The 21,346-nt window shown below is 47.3% G+C and overlaps 1 protein-coding gene across 1 annotated transcript in view; it reads left to right on the top strand.

Moving 5' to 3' along the window:
• The window catches only part of LOC119386555 (neuronal acetylcholine receptor subunit alpha-7), a 124,683-nt gene that overhangs the window by 94,861 nt on the left and 8,476 nt on the right, over positions 1-21,346 (top strand). Inside the window, exons 7-8 of the mRNA XM_037653836.1 lie at positions 12,792-12,878; positions 21,150-21,259. Coding sequence (XP_037509764.1) covers positions 12,792-12,878; positions 21,150-21,259 — 197 coding nt within the window. The remainder of the gene's footprint in view (positions 1-12,791; positions 12,879-21,149; positions 21,260-21,346) is intronic.

The raw sequence follows: 21,346 nt of genomic DNA, 5'->3' as shown, positions 1-21,346 counted from the left end.
CGTACTTATTAATGGAGGCTAGTGAGCCTGCACTAGCTTGACACAAATCCCAGGACGCAACCAGAAAATGGCAACGACGGAGTCGCCACCACGGCACAGCACTGTCTCTTCGACGCCGTGTGCACAGACGTAGTCTTCTCTGCGGGTTTCTCTCCGTTTTCCAGTGCTTTCCTGAGAAAGTAGCCTTCAGACAAAGTTATTTTTTTTCTAAACCATAGGGCAGTATTACTGGCGCAATGGCTCGCGAGCTGTTCGTGCCAAAATAAAGCACGGGAACAGCGCACGCGCGTGCGCTCACCGCGGTACAGTGCGGTCTGTCGTCTGAGCGCGAGCGGCATGGCCTCCGAGATTAGCCGGCGGCGCGGAGCATAGAGTTTCCTAAAATTACCTAGAGGGAACTCTAGTGCTGCGATCGTTCAGCCACCATGGGAATGATTGGTAGTACACGGATTTGCCTAGTCTTCGTGCTTGTGGGCTTCGAACGCACTTGTGGCTTTGTTTATTGCTATGTTTTGGTTTTCTTTCGGATAAAAGAATGGATCGTTGTGAACTTCGTGACCAGATTTGAATCGGTGAGCCTAAACAAGTTAAAGTGGCGAAGTGAAACTGCTGACTTTTGCTGAACTTCATTTTGCGACGAAGCGGATGCAGGCGACGCGGAGCCAAACGGAGCCGAAAGAACGAAGTTTAGACAGATCCGTGTACTACCCATGATTCCCATGCTGGCTGAAGCGCGATGCATTGCAGCTCCCATAGACACTAGCGCCAGAGTTCCCTCTAGTAAGTATTGTAGGAAACTCTATGGCGCGGAGGCCATGGGAGCGGCTGAGTTATGTCGCGACTCTCCGCCAGGCGCCCTTTTTCGGCGCGCCACCTATCCAGCGCTGGTCTCCCATAGCGAAATGTAAAGTAATTTCATTGTACATGGTCGGTTGATCCCTATTTACCAATCCTCCAGGTTGACCCAGAAGTCCTCCATGGTCGCGGATAGTTAACCCTCGCGCCCTGGAGTGGGCCAGCTCATCGAGATTGATAATCCCCCCTACCATGGAGCCCATATGAGCAGGGAACCATGTAAGGGTATGAGTTGTACACTCTAAGAAAAAAAAGAGTCAAAAGAGGGTCATGGAACCGTGACTCTCTTCGGGCGTCCATGTGACCCCTTTTGGAAGCTACAGGCAGAGAAAAAGAGTTAACATTTTGCAAGGAGTCACTGGACGCTCCTGAAGCTCGTTTCGAATGGCTTCCGTCATGAAAGAGCCGCCGATACGCCATACATATCGCGCGCTTGCCCTTTGGCGCCGTTGTGGCGCGTTGCGTTGCTCGTCGACGGAGACTGGGTTGGCGCCGGGGTGGCGCGCCGCTTCTGGCTTCTCTCTCAGTCGTCTCAGTCAGTCTCAGTGCCCTCGTCTATTGGAATGCGTTGCGTGGTTGCGTTGACAGCCCGGGTTGCGTGTCTTGAAGTTTCATCAGTTTCATGTTCATGCGCGTCTTCGGTGGTGTTGACGCCGGCTCCGTGCACGAAGTGACGCTTGGAGGGCGGAATATTCATGGAGGTGCGGATACGGACAACGGGCGCCAGTTAATGGTGAGTGTACTGCTTTCGTAGGCACTAATTATACAGCTTTAGCTGGGCGTCTGCAGCAGCTCTGCGGAAGTTATCTGCCAGCCAATTCCAACAGCAGCCTGTGTCCGCGGGGCTGTTGCGGATGCCCAACTAAAGCTGTCAGGTAACGAGTTGCCACCGTTATGCGCGTTGCTGTTCAAGCTCCCATAAAGTGAGCGATGCAAACAATTATCGAGGATCATTTCTTGCTGATCGCACGCTGTGTCAGCACTACTGAAGGTGCAAGATGTCGTTTTGAGATGCACTTTAGTCTACTTCATAATAATATTTCCATCGACCTTGAGTGTACAGCGTGCTTCTTCGCGTGGGAACGTGAAAAAAAAGAAAGCCTGTGTACAGAACGCTCACACGCACTATATATAATGGTTTTTGTTGGCTTAAAGACGGTAGTTTGAGGTGCAGATATAGTACGGTGGCTTGCAAAACGTACTCGGTAGTCATTCAAGTTGAACACGCCTCGCCGGTAAGGCGAAAATGCTAGAGACTTTCGACGGCGCCCGTTGCGCCCGCCGCCGTGCACTTTTTTCCTTCGTTACTGTTCGCTGTTTTCATGGTTTGCCAACATCTGCGATGACGCTATAACAGAATCAAGTGAGTGTACGTGATTGTGGGAGTTATGTGTGCTAATTCTAGCATGTGACATGTCTGATCTCGACGTAGACGGCGTCCGCACGCGCTGGGTGTCGTTCGGGCCCGCGTACTCGCATGTGTTTATCTGAGCACGGCCGCTCGATGAAAAACACACGGTGCGGCCTGCCGCGTCGCGTCGCAGGCAATGGGCGAGAGCGGGGAAGCGGAGTTGACAGTTGTCGCCGCATTTCGCTAGGAGGGCGCCAGTAGTAGGGGAGGGGGAGGGCTCCACGCGACGCGAAGGCGGGAAGGAGCGCGCGTTCAGCGGGTAGGTCGAGGTAGTGGTTGTTTTTCTCCACATGAATCGCTCGCACTGAGTGTCACTCAAGACAGTTTGCGCATGTGTGATATTTTATACGTTAGGCAAAATGCTGCGTAACTGTTGTGTGCCGTTGTGTTCCACGAATTCATCGAAGGACCCGCAAATACGCTACCACGAGTTTCCCAGTAACGCAGAACGCAGGGCAGCATGGCTGCAAAACATTTCCCGTGAAGGACCCGGCGGGAAGGGAACAGTATGGCAGCCTGATGAGAGGTCCCTGGTGTGCGCCTTGCATTTTACGGAGCAGGACTACAAGAAGACCGAGAATTTGAGGACACTTTTGCCAACGGCTGTGCCGACAGTGTTTCCCGGTTATCCAAGCTACATGAGCACGAGGAGCACGCCTGCTCCGAGGAGGAAGCGGCCACGCTCCGAAATAGAAGCCGATAATGCGCAGTCGCGTGCCGAGTGCACGGGCAATGCTGCTTCAAAATAGCCGTTTTGTCATTAGCCAAAACGGCTCGTCAAGTGACAGCACTGAAGCCACGACGCCCAACAACTCTGAACTAGGGAATGAAACGTGTGTGGAAATGGCATCATTTTCAGATGCATCATGCCAAACTACATTCGACCTTGTTAAACTGACTGAAGAAGCTAAAAAAAACGCGCTGCTTCCAAGCGAAGATCGCTCGTATGAAAGGAGCACTGCAGGCCCTTCAAGAAAAAGTGGATGAGGCTAAGGAGCGCGCGCAGTTTTATGAAAATAACATGGACATTGCCTGTTTTATGAAGGTGCTGAATGGTGCTGCGCAATGTGACAAGACTGCCGAGTTCGTTAGAAACCATGTCCGCAGTTTCTCGACGAAGAAGCCCCACTACAGTGACGTCACTCTAAGGGAATGTGTAATTTGGAAGGCATGCTTCAACAAAAGTTATGAGCATGCAAGGTCCAGAAATATCTTTCAGCTCCCTTGTCGCTCAACGCTCCAGACATATGCAGGCCATTTAACAGGTGGAATCGGCGTCACTTCGTTGATAAAGGAGCTGCTGTGCATCGAATTCAATGGTCTCACTGTAGAGCAAGAAGCGTTCTGCTCCCTGATCGTTGCCGAGATGGCCATACAGCAGAGGGTCATATACGACCGACAAGTCGACAAACTTTTTGGTTTCGTTGACCGTGGTGAAGAAGAGCACTCAACAGCGGTACCCCCAGTGGCAAACCGATTATTATGTTTTGTAATAAGAGGCTTGTCAACATCATATATTATTCCTGTCGGATATTTTTTCACGAGATGTCTGAAAGGTGACCAGCTGTTCTCTATGACCATGGAAGTCCTGAAAGTGGACTTGCGGGGCGGACGACCACGCCATGGAAGTCTGCAAAGTTTTCATCAGAAAGCTTTTACGAACGCTTCTTGCCAAATGGGCAGGAAATGTTAATATGTCTGTTGAGCGTCTCGTACGCTTGGCGCAAAAACCTCTGGCCAGGAAAGCGCTGCGCTTGTGATTCCAATAACACAGCGATCCTTTTTTCACGCACGTGCAATAAAGCAATTATGACCCCCCTGATGTTCACAATGCTTTTGTTTCTAAGGTGCGAGCAACAGTCATTCCGGAAATACAACCGCACCCGTCAATGAGCGACTCTCCTTTTGATAAAATAACTTAGCACAAACATACATTATCGAAGGTGAACAGCGCAACGGCAACAAAAGAGAGAAAACATGACGGGAAAAATCGCACGAGCAACCACTTCAGATAAAACTAACACTTGCTATATTTAGGTTGAAGCATCGCCGGCGCACATTCGGTAGGATGATTACCAATATAGTTAAGGCTATAGCAAGTTTATTGTAACCCTTTAAAAACTAACAAGTGCATAGCAGCTGCGCTGTCAAGCCACGATCCGCCGCAATAATTCCGGCGCTCTCGCTTTCGGTCTCCCCAGAGGCTCCCCCACTGGTGGCGCCGCGGCGGCAGCCAGGTGTACTAGGCGCGCGACGCAGTATCCGCTCCACGCGGCAGGCCGCAGTATGGGTTACGTTTGTAAAACATGCGGTCAGTAACCCCTCACGGCGTGCCCCTGACTGCCGGAGGATGTGCTTGGGTGTCGGGATAAGCCGGCGCAAAATCGTGTTTATTCTGAAACCAAAGTTTGAAGCGATTTCTCAGAAAAGAAGTGCTTTCATTCGTGTATAGCCAGTGCGTATTGCGACACGAGGTTCCCGCTGCCTTTTACGTGAAAATTTGTTTTCGTTGCGAAATTTGAACGAAACACTCGTGGCAGATGTGTGTACAATAACGGTGTGTTGAACAAAGGGTGATTTTAAATACAAATAATGTGTGTGTTTTGGTTATTCCCAGAATCCCGAATCACTTCTGCCGCCTCTTCACTCCAGTTCACAGCCACACGGGGAAACGAAGGTGCCCCGTTGGTCTGGCGCGTCACCGCTCGTGATGGGAAAATCAACAGCGGCGTTCGCCGTGTCAACGAGGCAGTCGGTCCTACGTACATTTCTTTTGGTTGGACAAGACGACGTCGGAAAAGAGGTGAGTGGCACCCACGCAAAGGAGCCTAAACCAATTTCGTTTGTTGTTTAAAAGAGGCTCACATCATCTTGTGCTACAAGTTTGTCGCCAAGTGACGTGTTACAAAAGGTACTATTTGCAAGTTGTGTTTTACACGATAACGGCAAAAAACTTGGCTCCTTACCATACGTGTTTGCATTTGTTGTTTTGTTGTGAGCTTTCATTTTGTCTATGTGAACCACTTATTTTGTAGGTTTCGCTAGCCTTCACTGCAATTTCATTTTCTCATCATAATATCACGTTCTGCTTTTCAGATACCGTTTTTCATGGTGCTCACGCTGAACGGGAGCGACAACCTAGCAAGCCACAAGTCCGATGCCTCCAGCCGTCACCATTTTTTTTTTATTTATTCTTAATCATAAGGAATAAAGATTGAAACATGATTCCTATTTCTGCAGTTAATTTTGCACTATATGGCACTATGCACACCAGTCACACATTTTAGTTGGCTATACTCATAGAAGCATGTAAATGAGGAATACCCAAACTTCTTAATTGGAAATCAAAGACCATCTTTACGCGCTTTCTATATAACTTTGCTAGAAAATATATGTTGTTTTGACGAGTTCTATTAAAATGATGCTAAAACTGAACTATTCTTTTTTTGCAGTCGCTGGGCAGAACGGCAAGTATTATTGGACTTGCTTAAAATAAATACTCCACTATTTTCAACAGTAGTCGCGCAAAAGTAGAGCAAGGGTCCAATGAGTAGCTTAAAATACTTGTGGAGTCGCTTGACGCTTCGGTGTGGGTCTCTTGACCCCCGTAGGAGTGTTACCGGCAAGAGTCGTCCGACTCCCTATAAGTGGTAACGTGAGCCTTCGGATGAGAGTCTTTCCACTCTTCCTAGAGGGTCAGGGGACTCTCCTAGAGCGAGCCGACCCTGACCCACCAAGAGAGTCACCGTGACTATTTAAAGAGAGTCCTATACGTGGCAAGTCAGAACTCTCCGAAAAGAGTCACGCATACTCTTTTTTTTCTTAGAGTGTAGTTGACCTCTCACCGAGTATTGCTTTGGCCTCTTTACACACAGCACCAACAGTGAAAGCGCGAATGGCCGCCCTAGAATCACTATATATATTTTCGTGATTTTCATTGAGGAGAGCCATGGCGATGGCAACCTGCTCGGCTGCATTAGCAGTTTGGGCGTATACCGACGCCGCATTAATGGTAACCCCCTGGTGGTTAATAGCAACTACCGTAAACCTGCCACTGTTGCCGTCATATTGTGCCGTGTCTACGAAGCAGCCACCCCCTTGGAGACCCTCAACGTCGCGGAGAAGGGCCAGAGCTCGCGCTCTCACCTGCCTACATTTCGCTGGGGATGCATGTTCCTCGGTACAGGCGAGACGATAATGTTCTCCACACTGAGGCTTTGCGCAGCCTAATAAGGAACGATACAGTTTTCGAATGCACGCAGGTTCAAGAGCGTGACTGGGAGCAACTCAAAATGATGCTGACGAAAGTGCCAGTCCTGGCTGTTTTTAATTCCGAGCTTCCCACGAAACTGTCGACAGACGCGTCTGCGTTTGCGCTCGGAGCGGTCCTTTTCCAACAACACGGACGCGATTGGCGTCCCGTCGGATACGCGTCGCGAGCACTTACAGAAACCGAGCGAAGGTATGCTCAAATAGAAAAAGAGGCATTAGGCATAACATTCGGCTGTGAAAAGTTTAACGATTATGTCACTGGAAGACATATTGTTATCGCAACTGACCACAGCCCATTGTTGGCGATTTCAAAGAAAGAAATAGGTGACGTGCCACCGCGTCTGCAGCGCCTATTTCTTTGGCTGCTGAAATGTGAATTTGATTGGCAGTATGTTCCAGGCAGCAAATTGGTTGTTGCTGACACCTTGTCAAGGATCCCAGCGCAGGAACACCAAGGCAAGGGCACAACAGATGTTAAAGTCCATGCTGTGGGCGTCCTTACTTCAAGTGTGAGTCCAGCCGCCCTCTCCCGTCTGCAGGCAGCAACGGCCAGTGATGAAACGCTGCAAGATATCATTTCGAGCTTGCAGTCGTCAATCCCAGTAGATGATGAGATAAAGTTCTTAACAGCAGAACTTACTGTGGTCAACGGAATAAGCTAAAGGGAACCAAAGTAGGGGTACCTGCAAACATGTGAACGGAGATGCTGAGACGAGTGCACCAAGGTAATCTCGGGTTAGGGAAATGCAAATCGAGGGCCCGTAAGTTGATGTATTGGCCAGGAATGACAGCAGATATTGCCCATTTTATTGACAGGTGTGACGTCTACAAGAAGTTTGCTTATCGGCAACCTGACGAGCCCTTTCTTGAGCGCACCGTCCCTGACTTGCCGAAGGCTAGAGTTGGTGCAGATCTTTTTCAGCATGCTGGAAAGAATTTCTTGGTTATCTATGACGCCTACTCTAATTTTCCTGAAGTCGAACAGCTAAAGGAGGCCTCAGCAACAGCTGTCATTTAGAAACTACGTCAGATCTTTGCAAGGCACGGGTTACCATTAGAAGTTTGTAGTGATGGCGGCCGTCAGTTCGCGTCAAAAGAGTTTAAAGATTTTGCGGCTCGATATCGCTTCAAGCGTACAATTTCAAGTCCGCATTTTCCCAGATCCAATGGACTCGCCGAGAAGGGCGTTCAAGTGGTCAAGCGGATTCTGAACAAGACGGAAAGGAGTAAAGAGGATTTCTATTTGGGCCTTCTGAACTACAGGGTGTGCCCTCTTGAGGATGGCTGGTCGCCAGCAGAGCTGCTGATAGGATGTAGTCTCAGAACGCTGCTTCCATATTTCTCAGTGTCACCCCCAAGGCCCGTGCGAAAACATGTGCAAGTAAAGACCCCTAGAAGATCACTTGCTCTATTACAGAAGGGAGACGTCGTCCGCGTTCTGAATGATGGTAGATGGGAAATAAAAGCACAAGTCCAAGATCTTGTGGCGCCAAGGTCGTACACCGTTCTGACAGAAGACGGCCGGGTTTTCCGTCGAAATAGACAACACCTCCGCAAAACGCCGGAAGCGTTCTGTCGATTCTCCCATTACAACGCCGACGACAGCGACGACACCTCCGATTCATCTACAAGTGGAGCCATGCCGCAGGGGCCAGAACCTCCGCAGGCTACGCAGAACCGACGGCCAGCCGGCACATCAGGCTCACCGAACACTGACGATTTCTGCCGACGATCCACCAGACCACAAAGACCGCCATCTCGCCTGGCCTACACTCACGGATTCCAGCAGAGTGAAACAGCCTAGGAGAGAGGACAGTTACCGACCGGCGTGAAATGTTTTCCGTGTTTTCAGTGTTTCTTGTGCGATTCGAGAAAGGAGGATGCAACGGGGAATCAACAAGGCAACACTGTGCACTAGAGCACTGCAAGGGCTCGGGCCTACCCGAAAACCCGGGCCCGGCCTGGCCCGTGGGCCGGGCCGGGCCGGGTAAAGTAGTTTTCACGGCGGGCCCGGGCCGGAAGCTCCGGGCTTAGGGCCGGACCCGGGTTTCAACTGGCGGGCTCGGGTCGGGCCGGGCTTGAACTTTGTTCCGTTCTTAAAGGGTCACAAAAGTGAAACACTGAATCGGTTTAGACGGATAACGTGTACTCTGAGAACCCGAACGCCTGGCTGCTCGTGCGAGCGCGCATCGCCCCCACTTGCTTTTAAAAACGATAGTATTTCTTGGGATACTTAAACGGAGAAATTTCGGTCCGTCTTTCTGTTTGTCGGCACGTCACTCGATTCAGCCTACCCGGCCAAAGTTGAACCACTTGCTTACCGCCCACCCAGCTTGAACTGGTACGGCTGTTCATACTTGTGAACGTTGTCGATCAGAAAGTAAATATTACGCATACCTGAGGCGCAACATCACTAGGTAAGTATTAGGTGGTGTGTTCCTTTAATAGAAAATGCATTCATACGTAATTCTAAAGGCCCTAGTTTCTTAAGCTGCGCTGAAAATGCGACTGCTCTGAAACTTGCCTTCCTCCGTGCCCTCTGCACGAGCTCATTGTTGTGTTTCGGTTTCGGTTCTGTATTGCACTGTGCGAATGCCATGGGGCGCCGCTCTGGCATTCCTGCTTTACCCAGGCGACGTGTACATAAAAGAGTGTGTGGAGAGTACTCGTTGAGTGCGGACGTTTCTTCTGCTTCAGCGCTTCGCGCCAAACCGCGTGTTCGGGCTGGCTGGCGTCCCCGCCGGTCGCGTTGGTCACCGCCGGTCTTCGCCTGCGCTGCGCCGGGACTACCAGCCCGCAACACAGCACTCATGTTTCCCGACGTATTGCCAGATGGCGTCCATATCTCACACAGCGCCTCTTCTATCGTCTTTAGACGACATTTGCAGCGAAGCACGCAGATACGCGGCCAATTTTATCCTCGCCCTCGTTTTGCCCTGTGGTGATATCAGCTTCGAAAATGATAACTTCGAGGGTGATAGCAAGCAAGTGGGGGCAATGAGCGCTCGCACGAGCAGCCAAACTCTCTCCCGATAACTCGAAAATGTGCCATGATCGGCACCACTGTACAACCTTGCATAGCGCTCAGCCACGTGCTCGCGTGATGTAGCTCATACTGAGCGCGATAGTACATTGGTGCTTAACGTTAACGTATATAGCGTCCTATCTCGCTCAGCGACCTTTACGCCATAAAGGTCGCGCTGTCTGTCCTATACAGTATGTATGTACTTTAGATTTAGGCATTAAATAAAATGAACTGAGTCCGAACCATTTAGCACTATGTTAAACTCTAGATGGAACAGGTAAGCTTCATAACCTGCTTTCCTACTCCCTCTTCGCCCGTCTCTCATCATCCGTAATGCCCTTCGTGTTTCTTCTATCACTTCTCAGATGGAAAGTGCAGGTACAGTGTTGTCAATTAACTGCATTGCTGTGGCAGAGAGGACTGCAGGGGGCCGAAGCAACGAACTTGTGCTTGTTTAAAAAATATATAAGACGCTAATGACAATCATTATTCTCTTTAATGCTTCACGCTGTCGTTCACTTGTCGCTTGATCACGGTTGTGTCGTTGTCAAAACCTTTTGTCTTTCGCGCCGAAATATTAAATGCCAGCTGTCTGTCTGAGTTGCCTTGAGCGTTGCGACATGGCGACATATTCGTGCAGTCGCGAACCTCGCTTTAATCTAAAATGAAAGTGCTTGTTCTTACTTTTCACTTTCTTTCTCGCGCGCGCTCTTTTGTTTCTATTCACCGGTAAAACCTGTGCAGGAAAGAATGAAAGCGTCGGTCCTCAGTCTCTGCATTACCCAAATTAGAAGAGGTTTTAAGGAACAGTAATGCCGGCAAAAGAAATGGATGAGTCAACACTGCTAGCAAAATATAAACAAATAAAACAATCAAAGCAGCTTGTGCATTGGTTCGTCGCAACTCGGAAAAAAGGGCGTTGTGTTAAGCTGCGCAGGCGACAGTTCCTTGCTCGCTATATTACATCGGAGCTCTTTTGTTTAGACAGGCCTTGATGTTTTCAGAACCGCTATTCATCTTTACGAAAATCGCGAGGAGTGGCATTCGAGAGAGGTGGCCGTTTGAATGTGTACAGCGCCGTGTTCATTCAAGTGGCTGTCCTCGGGCGTTTCAGACTGGACGAAAAGCTGCAAGTCACGGACCAGGTGTCTGTTTGTAACCTTAAGATCACTAACTCAGTCATTCAGTCTCTTCATTTATCCAGAAAATCTATCAATCAGTCAATCAACTCAGCAATAAATCAAAGAAATCAACGCGTCAAGTACTGTTAGAATCTACCGCGAAAGACATAAAGGCGTGTTCATTCCGCCTCCTTGGAGAAAGAAGTGGTTGGGAAACTCAAAGGAAGAATAAAAAGCCGTTTAGGAAAATAATTACGACAAGCATGGAAACTTTAATAAAATCAAATAGAACAACAAACGTTCATTGAATAAGGGTCGCAGGGAGTTTGCGTCCTGCGTAAAAGTGTAAAAGGTGCCATTGGCGTCGAATGTGAAGAAGGAATGATGAAATTGTCGTGGAAGGTCGATCATTGTATCCAGACGTGGTCAGCGACAGCAGTTCTCGGCTTTTTTGCTGGTACAAAGGAATTCAACTGTGAATACAACAAAAGGTATTCTATAAGGGCTAGTACTAACGTTGTCATGAAGGTCCTTCATGATGACGAAAACACTCTTCTCTGTGCACATAATATGAGACCAACACAAAAGCCGACAATGGTTTACGAGACATTCTGTGGAGTCTTAGAAGTTATTTATTTATTTTTGTTTATTCATCATAGTCGCGATATTACAAATATGTGAAACTATAAGGAACCAATGACTGATTAATTTGTTTGTGAAACTGTAGTTTAAAAAGAACTTGATATGGGGCGAGGTAGTGCATAACCTTAAGAAAACTGAAGCGCAATGTAAACATTCACATCGGTAATGTTCGCGCTTTAATTCGTCCTAAAGAAAATGAGGTATGGTCTCGAAGGAACTTAAGGTTCGAAGGGGTTCAATATGACCACTCTATAAGTGCAATACTTAAAAAAATGTGTTCAGCTCTACTATGAAGTACATGTTTTTTAAGTGTATAGTGCTTTACCAGAATATTTTGACCTATGATGCTTTCTTTTTGCTTCGAAAGTTGTGCTGAGCAATTCAAGTGTCCCACTGTGCGTCTACATTCTGTAAATATCCTCTGTCGCGTTTGAATTTTCTTTCATGTGCCGCTTAGCTCTGTCGTGTCCGAACGTCTCAAGTACAGATGTAGCTCGAAAGCTAGTGTCTCATACATATTCTATAGGATTTGACTCAAAGGACGCCAAGTACCCTAGACAGAATTAGTTTAGGCAAAATGAATGACCAGATATCAACAAGTTTGGACTCGACTGTGATGCAACTGTGTGTGAGTTTCAAGAACTGTGTCATGTTTATCCAGAGCATAGTGCTGGTTCAATGCACGTCGGCGGCAGTGTAAAACGGGCTCGCTCCTGACGATGGCGTTGAAACGGTTGGACTGTACTCGGGGACAACTTTTCTTGGCATTACTGTGGAAGCTACAGAAACGAAACGCATGCCTGCTAGTGCGCCAAGAAATAGTATCTAAATTTGTTGATAACTTTCTCAATGGCTGAAATAAATACTGCTTTATTTATTATGAGACTCAACCATTTACGGGAAGGTGCACATAAAATTCGGTTATTCTTCTCTTTCAAAGAATTCCTTCTTTTTCTTTCCGTTTCTTAAACAGCACCAAGTTTTCTGCACGCCTGTTTTTCAAAGTAATCATGGCGTCCGGGACGTATGTGGGTCATGCAGCGTGCGGCCGCAAACTCGCCGTCTAGTTTTCAGAAAAATATACTCGAAAAATATGCTCGTAGTATGACACTGAAATGTAAACTGAAGAATCCAAATTTCTCTCTCCCAGCCACATTTCTCGTGCATATGTTTGTCTAAGCGCGTTAATGGTGCGGGCGAGCAAAACCGAAATCAGTCGCAAGCTGCCGTACTACTTGCGGAGCAACACGAATGCGCGGAAGCCTCGCCTCCGCGTGCCTTCACCCCACTACCAAGATAAGACGTCCCCGAGTTAAGTAATGGCGGCATACCGTGATTGAGACGTTCGGTAATTGAGGCGTGCAGCAGCCACTGCGGTTGAGCGTTGACGTGTCCGGTAAGCACGCATCTCAGCCGGTGGCCTCTAACAGCTCCCATGATTGTCGCTCTCCGGTGACGCGCGCAGGTGTAACCATACTGCTGTCCATGACGGTATTCATGCTCCAGCTCGCCGAGACCATGCCTCCGACGTCCGATGCTGTCTCCATTATAGGTGCGCCGGGTGCTCGGGGTTACACCCCGACCCCTGCATGTTCATGGTTGCGGGTCTCTGCCGCACCCTTGGTGGTGGTGGTGGTGATGGCGGCGGTTGTGTCGTTCGTGTATAGATAACGGACGCGCGATGTCTCTTTCGTTGCAATGCATTGTCTGTCTATAGTGCAACCGTGTTGCTCGTTCATAACGTTGGCATGCTGTTTTGTGTAGTGCTTGTGATGTTCTTTTCGACTTTAGTGGAACGTGTTGTTCTTGTTTTCTTTCTTGCCTGCTATCGGAAGTGGTCACTGTTTATGCGCACTGATGTACAGAGTAAAGCAGAACTTAAGCCGTTACTGTCTGCGACTTGAATGTTTGAATTGGCTGAGTTACTCTTATTGGCTGAGTTACTTGACTTCAGTCACCTGCAAGTGCTGAATATGTACATTTTCAAAAGCCAGCTCAATTTCAGTGTTCTGCTTTCCAAATGTGGCAGTATAGAATGCAAACATCATAAGTTAACAATGTCATTAGACGCTGTAGCAATGAACTCACCGTTACGCTATGGGCATATCATTCGAATTTGTGTATACAGGATCGGTATATAAAATGATGCTCACGGCGTAGCTTTTTCGGTGAAGGGAATTCAGCTGCTTGATGGATAGTATTTACACTTCTTTTTAAACCTATAGAGCTCACCTTAGAGTTTATACTAAAGAACCAACGTATGTTTTAGCGAACGCAGTCGAGTTATTTCCTGTCTCAGAGTACACAATATTTTGCCTCTGAATGTAAATTCCGAAGAGGTCGACTCACTACAAGGAATCCCTACGTACTATGGTATTTTGCCAAAGCTAGTAGAAAGTCATACTAAACCTGACCAATTCAGGGCTTACTTCATCGTTTCATAAGTGATTTGTTGTCATCTACGAAAGGAATTTCGAACTGTAGCGTTATTTTGGCACAACTTTTCTATAAGAAGTACAATGGTTACAAGGTGTAGCGTTTATGTGAAGGCACTTTAGCGCTCACGCGTTCTTAACTGCCACAGTTGTAAAAAGTAAGCGTGTAGGAAGGACATCTGCCGTGCAATCACCTCGACCAACGGTTTCTTCGAAAAAGAACGGCATCAAACGGGAACTGCCAAGAAAACAGCCGACGTGGTCAACTGAAAAAGGCTGCAGTCTCTGATCGGAGTTCACCAAGGGACGTTATGCCTCCGAACGCGACCCCGGGTGAAGTCCAACAGCACCGTGCCTGCGAAGGCGCAACACCGTTTTTTAGGGGCGAAGCTCCTTATAGCGGCACCCGTTCGTCCCTCGTAGTAGTAGTCGTAGTGCGTAACCAGTCTTACGCTTTGACCTCCAAGGTGGTGCCGGTGGGAGATTTTTTCTGTGCGTTGTTGAACAATAAAAAATTCGCAGCGTGCGCGTTAACTAAAAGCCGAATTCTTCTGTCTCTCATTCCCCATTAGCAGCCATTGGCATGTTCCAGTAGGAAACGTTAGTAGAAGTAGAAGTGTAAGTGTTAGCTAAAAGCCGACTTCTTCTGTCTCTCATTCCCATTAGCAGCCATTGTTTACCTCCAAGGTAGTGCCTGGTGAGATTTCTCCTGTGCGTGATTAAACAATAAACATTTTGTTCAAAACGCCGTTGATTGATGAAATAAACCAACGAAAGACGCCAGATGTTTTGTAAAAGCAAAACGAAAGAACGCCAGATGTTTCTAAAGCAAAACGAAAAGACGCCAGCTGCTTAACGAAAGACGCCAGATGTTTTCTAAAGCAATGGTTTTCTAAACAATTAAAATTCACAGCGTACATGTAAAATTAAAGAGAGCTGCAAGTCGTCATAACTCATCGAACCTTTAGTATAAACGCGCCCGATCTCACGTCGGGTATGATGTACTGGGCAGAATTCACGGAAGATTCACGGTTTACCGATGAACCTCCGCAGCTTCGCCCACTCATCATCATTCACTCCGTGGATATGGTGTGTTTTTCTTTCTGCTCGCAGGCGTCATCATTCTGCTCTCATTGGTCGTCTTCATGCTGCTCATTTGCGCAAAAAAATTGCCGTCACTTCAGACGCACTGCCTCTCATAGGTGCGGACCCAGTGAAGTCAGGTTGCTGACGTAAAAAACAAAAAAACCCGGCTCTTCATTTGGACATGGTTGTCTTTAAAGAATTTGGGAATAAAGAAAAGGCAGTGACAGAGCGATCGACTAAAGCTTTATTTTCCGTAAGCCGTAATGAACACGCAAATTAGATGCTTAGAAATAACGCATCATATGTAACGAGCCGTCACGTAGCAGGTCATTTTGCACGTGGGCTTGGTCCGCGCGAGTGTCGAGTCCGTCTTGACACGTTCAAAATTAACGGGCTATTTTTACCTATACTCTCATTGTATACAGTTCTGCAAAGGTACAGCCCAAGTTTGGTGCGCAGTTCGCAAGGACAAAGCTTATTTTTATCAAGGAAAATTTTCGCGCTTTAAATGCTCAGCGTTCGAGACTTTGGTGTTACGCACTCTTTTTTTATTTCTCAGATGAAGATCACATTCTTCTACTCCCATCTTCATTTCTTCGAGTTCTAGAAATGTAGCTTTGCCGCGTCCGTAGAACCAGTCATTTTTTCGCTGTGTTAAGTTATCGAAGGGTTTATCAGCATGTACATCAAGCTATCGGAGAGTGACGATGTTCTTCAGCGCATTCATAGATATCTGTCACGGTGTAGCTCGGACACTCTTACAGGCCCCATCGTAAACTACTCTTGGTCTTGCTTACGTAGTGTTACGCCTTATGGAATGCATATTCGAAAGTCTCGGTTAAGTCGATGATTAAGTTAAGCTATGGTTAAGATAAGTCGATGTTAAGTCGATGGCAAACAGGGCGTTAAGGTGAGGAGTGTGAAATTGCGATAGGCTGTTACAAGATCGGTGCCTAGCACCTATGCGTCCTCGCATTGTCCTTGACTTCCGCTCTGTCGATCGTGCTCCGCCCACAAACCCGTGTGTCCGCGCTGCTACAAATCACGGCCTCCACTGTGCCCCTCCTCGCTCATGAGTGACTCCTCCTCACCTAGCCTCTGCCACACACTGCACTCGTGCGCACTAAATCCAAGTGGAGCTCTAAAATAACGAAGACGCGTCGCTGCCTGCGAAGCAAGCTTGAACATTGCTAGGATGGCATCGCGTATACGCCGACTCACACGGAGGGCGTCTGGTTATTTACAACAGTTCCGAATGGGAGAGTCTATTTGCACCTCAGCAGCGCTAAGTCACGTGATCTGAATGGAAACGCGACGTATGACGTTACGACTTCAATAAAAGGCAAGCTTCTGCCTGCACTGTGAGAAAAAAGAAAGACTACGTTGTTACTCTTTTATGTGAGTCCTTACTTGTTACACAAATGACTCATTAAAGAGACACGTTCACCCTCTTTTGGGTCCCACGACACACCGACGAGAGTACAAAGATCCACAAAAAGAGTTCACGTGTCCCTTTAAAGACAGTCATATATGCGGCATGTAAGGACTCACAAATGATAGTCAAATGACCCATTTTTTTATTAGTGTGGCGTTCAATAGGTATAGATATCTTGCCAGTGTGAGTGGTTGGTCTGTGTCACTGGGGGGGGCCAGTAACCTACGCCGCGCCACTTCGTGGTTCCCACTATTTTGCCAGCATCATTTGTGCCAGAGTCAAGGTCGAAAGCGATGTGCGGCTTTACCACTGACGTCATCGGTGACGTATCTGGTGAGGTCACATGACCCCCAGCATTTGACGTGCTTCGAAAGTTACAGCGCACTTATGGTTCAGAAGCTGGCAAATTCTATTAGACTGGAAGTCGAGCGTCTACGTGTGCCGTCTACAAAAAAATCACAGCATATCCACGGAGTGAATGATGATGAGTGGGCGAAGCTGCGGAGGTTCATCGGTAAACCGTGAACCTTCCGTGAATTCTGCCCAGTACATCACCGACGTGAGATCGGGCGCGTTTATACTAAAGGTTCGATGAGTTATGACGACTTGCAGCTCACTTTAATTTTACATGTACGCTGTGAATTTTCATTGTTTAGAAAACCATTGTTTTAGAAAACATCTGGCGTCTTTCGTTAAGCAGCTGGCGTCTTTTCGTTTTGCTTTAGAAACATCTGGCGTTCTTTCGTTTTGCTTTTAGAAGACATCTGGCGTCTTTCGTTGGTTTATTTCATCAATCAACGGCGTTTTGAACAAAATTTTTGTTGTTTAATCACGCACAGGAGAAATCTCACCGGGCACTACCTTGGAGGTAAACAATGGCTGCTAATGGGAATGAGAGACAGAAGAAGTCGGCTTTTAGCTAACACTTACACTTCTACTTCTACTAACGTTTCCTACTGGAACATGCCAATGGCTGCTAATGGGGAATGAGAGACAGAAGAATTCGGCTTTTAGTTAACGCGCACGCTGCGAATTTTTTATTGTTCAACAACGCACAGGAAAAATCTCCCACCGGCACCACCTTGGAGGTCAAAGCGTAAGACTGGTTACGCACTATGACTACTACGACTACGACTACGAGGGACGAACGGGTGCCGCCTTAAGGAGCTTCGCCCCTAAAATTTCGAAGACAGTAAACTAAACAGCTGCGCGCTTGCTGACATACCAGTGTCGCTTCCTTGCTGAGAGACAAATTGAACATGCTAGTGCACAGACTTTGGTCACAGGAGCTAACCTGATATGTGGCATGTTATAGGCAGCTGACGGCGTCGTCTGCACGTAATTTTCCTTGCTGTAAAATAAAATAAACTACGTTGTTCATCATTCTGATATATAGTCTCATCTTATTGATACGACGGATTAGCACCACTTTGAGAACGTACACAAGCAGACAGGAACGTGTCACCCATGTTTGCTGCATGCTGTCATACAAACGTGCGGTGTCTGTGCAGTATAGCGTCATAAACGCGCTCAACTCGAGAGATCTTCCTTACCTCTTAGGGCTGTTCTCTTAGCAAACAAAACAACTCCGATCACCGTCGCCACTATTCTCGATTGAGGTACGTTCCGTTGGATATGTACCTAGAATAGAATACTACTACTACGGCTCTAAAATTGAGTAAAACGTGCTATATAAAATTGAACTGCGGCCGTACAGAGTGTTTGTCGTTATATAAGTACACCTTGCTAATTCTTTCTGGCCAATGACAAGGTCATAACTGATCATTCAATTTGCTACTTACACGATGCACGAAGAACGCGTACCTCAATTACATGGAAACCTCGCGCCTCTGGTTAACCAGGTAGGTAGCAGACCTGACCTGTTGGTCAGGTCTGTTACTTGGCTTGATGTGTAGTATAGCTAAGAGAGCCTAAATACTGAGCAGACATGGTAACAACGCATGCTTTTGCTGTGTGAGAATGAAATGTACTGCCAGACTAATTGCAACAAAACAGGTATGAAGTATGACGTCCCACTCAGTGCGGCGGACTACAAATTGTCAATAATTGAGGTCACGCTCAACGATGCGAAAACTTTTTGCGAAGCAACAAGACGTTGAATGAGGACAGCAAGCGGTGTGTGAAACGCGGCAGAGAGCTCGAAATTTGTTCGTTTCTTCTACACCGCGATTTGGGAATATTCGGCATTGCAAGAACATCCTTTTTTTAGGAGCGGAGCTCCTTATAGCATCACCTGGTTGGTCGTCGCTCCATCCGGCGTGTCCCCGCCGTCGCGTCTCCCGTATCATTCAATAGATGACGCTGTCCCATAGAGAAGCATGCAAACTGCAGTTGGGTGACGATATACTAGATGGCGCTGTCTCGTAGAGGAAAAAAAAATTTAAAAATATTAAAAAATAAAAAATAATAAAAAATAAAATAAAAAATAAAAAATTGAAGCAATAAAAGAACTAAAATAAAATAAAAAGGAAAAAAGGAAAAATAATCCAAGCGGCGTATCACTTTGATTACTGCTGGGCGAAACGACTGAACATTTCGCGGTGTAACCATGATTGCTTCGGGAGCTTCGCCCAAGTTCTTCACCACACCCGTGGATATGCTGTCCTTTTTTTCTCGGGGTTTTTGCTGTGTGAGGTATTTTTCTAATCGAGTTAAACACTTTTTCAAATGTTTTCAATGCGATTCACTTAAACATAACACGCGCGCACTTTCGAACACGCGCGTAGGCGCGCAGTTGAAGCAGAGAGAAAAGAAATTGCCGTTGCGTTCATCGTGATGATCAAAACGCACTTGCGCTACGCCGTAGATCAACGTCATGCTAATGCGAAAAAAAAAACAGTCGGAGCCAGCATAGAAATTCCCGCACAGGATTTGCATTGCGCCGTGAGTTATGACTGCCTCATCATTCTTCGCCGAAGCAGCAACGGAGGTAATAATGTCGTACAAATGGAACTGGCAGCGCGCTAAACTGAACCGACAGGAGCGGGATGCTTCGAAAGCGAGATCAACAGAAAGACGTGAAGAGATTCAGCGGCAATGTAAGTGTAATTAAGAAAACGCCTTATCGGCAAAAAGGCTGTGGCAAGAGAGGTATCAGAGTAGCAAGCTCGCGGCATAAATCTCGTCGATGTGATGCTTGAACGATCTAAACGGACGTTTGGGTGCAGGCGGCCGCGTGTGCTCTCGCAATAGCTGCCGTAGGAAGTTTGCGCAGTTTAATTCCCGTCGTAGATATTGCACTTCGGCGCTGCGCTGAAGGCGCATTCCCGCGGGAACGGATAACAAACGTCGTTTAGTGTCCCTAGAGAAATGTGAAGCTGTGTGCACCTAAGAAAGAAAAACAGGGAGGCAAACTACTCAAGCTGTGCGCCAAACTGAAAAACTAGGCCTGTCTATGAGGGCGTAGATACAGTTATTATTTCTCGTACTACGCACTTCTCAAAGCATGCGGCAGCAACCAAGGTTTTAAAGAAAATGCTGGAGTGGAAGCTCTCAAAACGCCTTACCGCGAAAGTGAAGCCAGCGCTTGCCAAGGAGGTTTTTAAAAAAACATGCTCTTTTCGAATAATTCCCACTTAGAGATCAGGTGGTTTTGCTGAGTTAAGGTAAATGCGAGGTTAACTATAAAATCAGATATCATTGTTTTCGACGAAAGCAACATATCGAGATGAGTATTGATGACTCGATCTCCAATAAAATTTGCGAAGACCTCGAGGTTTCTTGCGGAAACCAGTTACACAAAGACACACACTGAGCAGTAGCTGTCCGGAAACCATTTGCCATACTAAACTCGCAGGACGCGGGAAGAAAACACTCCCTTTTTTTAGCTGAACGTAACGTTTCATCTTGCCACACCTAAGATGGCGGCCACCGCCGTCGTCTTAGGGCGGGTACGGCTTCACTATTGGGGCATAATTTCCACTCCATCAATTCATTTTGAACCTCCTTGGCGTTAACATGCGGGTATATTGCCGGAGAATACTGACATAGGCGCAACGAAAGCGCAATACCTGCAATCGCATTTCTGCTCGGATGATTGTACGGCAGTGGTAGCTAGAGCACTGAAATCAAGCTTACTGAAACGCGCGGCTTCCTTTTATCTAATCTGTTTATGAGACTTCCATCTCGTCCTAGCGGGCTGATCGTGCACGGCAGACCAGCAGAGGCTTATTAAACAACGATTTTGAAATTGCACGTCTTGAGCACGAGTACAGGTCTGAAGTCGTTGAGTGCTTATAGTTTTTAGTTCGCAGTCGAGCTATTCCAAGTTTAAACATGTCTAAAAGCCAATGCGCAGCATGACCGTTCCGGCCTGTCTGTAACGTATATATGTGGTTTCTTCGCATGGTTATCTTCTTGCGTCGTTTGCATGCGGTGTTCACCGGAAATGTGGATGCTGGATCGGAAAGGGTTTAAAACAGGGTCGTCTAGCATGAAGCCCTCCTGGCTGCGGTTGCCTGATTACTGCAGTTTTTTTCCTTCTTTTTTCGAATCTCTTATTTAAGTTATAAATACACAAAGCATTGATTGTGGTATGAAGTGACTGCGCACATATGATCTAAATGGCCCTATAAGCCAGCCTCACTTGCGTGAATGCCGATACTCTTTGTGTGAATGCATGGTATACGTGCTTGCCTGGTGTTCCGAACCTGCTGCTTGGTGACGCTGACATTGCGAGTGAACGCTTGAGTGTATTCTCTATTACAGGGCATGCATAGTGTTCCTAGACATCCATACTGTAAACCGTACAGTGCATCCTACGTTTTTCGACTCACAGTCTCCATCCTCTAAGTGTGACCAATAGGACGTTTCGGCGCGTCGCTCTCCCTGTTCCTCTTATTTCCAGGAACCTATTTTGCCTGCATCATGATCATGGTCGCCTTCTCGGTGGTCATGACCGTGGTGGTCCTCAACTATCATCACAGAAATCAAGAGACGACCGAAATGCCTGCTTTGGTGAGTGACCTATCTACGTTTCTTGATAACAGTCGTATTACTCTTTCATCCTATTCATGCCGAGTATGCAGAGGTGAAGAGCTACAT

Source organism: Rhipicephalus sanguineus, chromosome 3, assembly GCF_013339695.2.
Source record: "Rhipicephalus sanguineus isolate Rsan-2018 chromosome 3, BIME_Rsan_1.4, whole genome shotgun sequence".
Lineage (NCBI taxonomy): Eukaryota > Metazoa > Arthropoda > Arachnida > Ixodida > Ixodidae > Rhipicephalus > Rhipicephalus sanguineus.
This window is presented reverse-complemented; position numbering and strand designations above follow the sequence as displayed.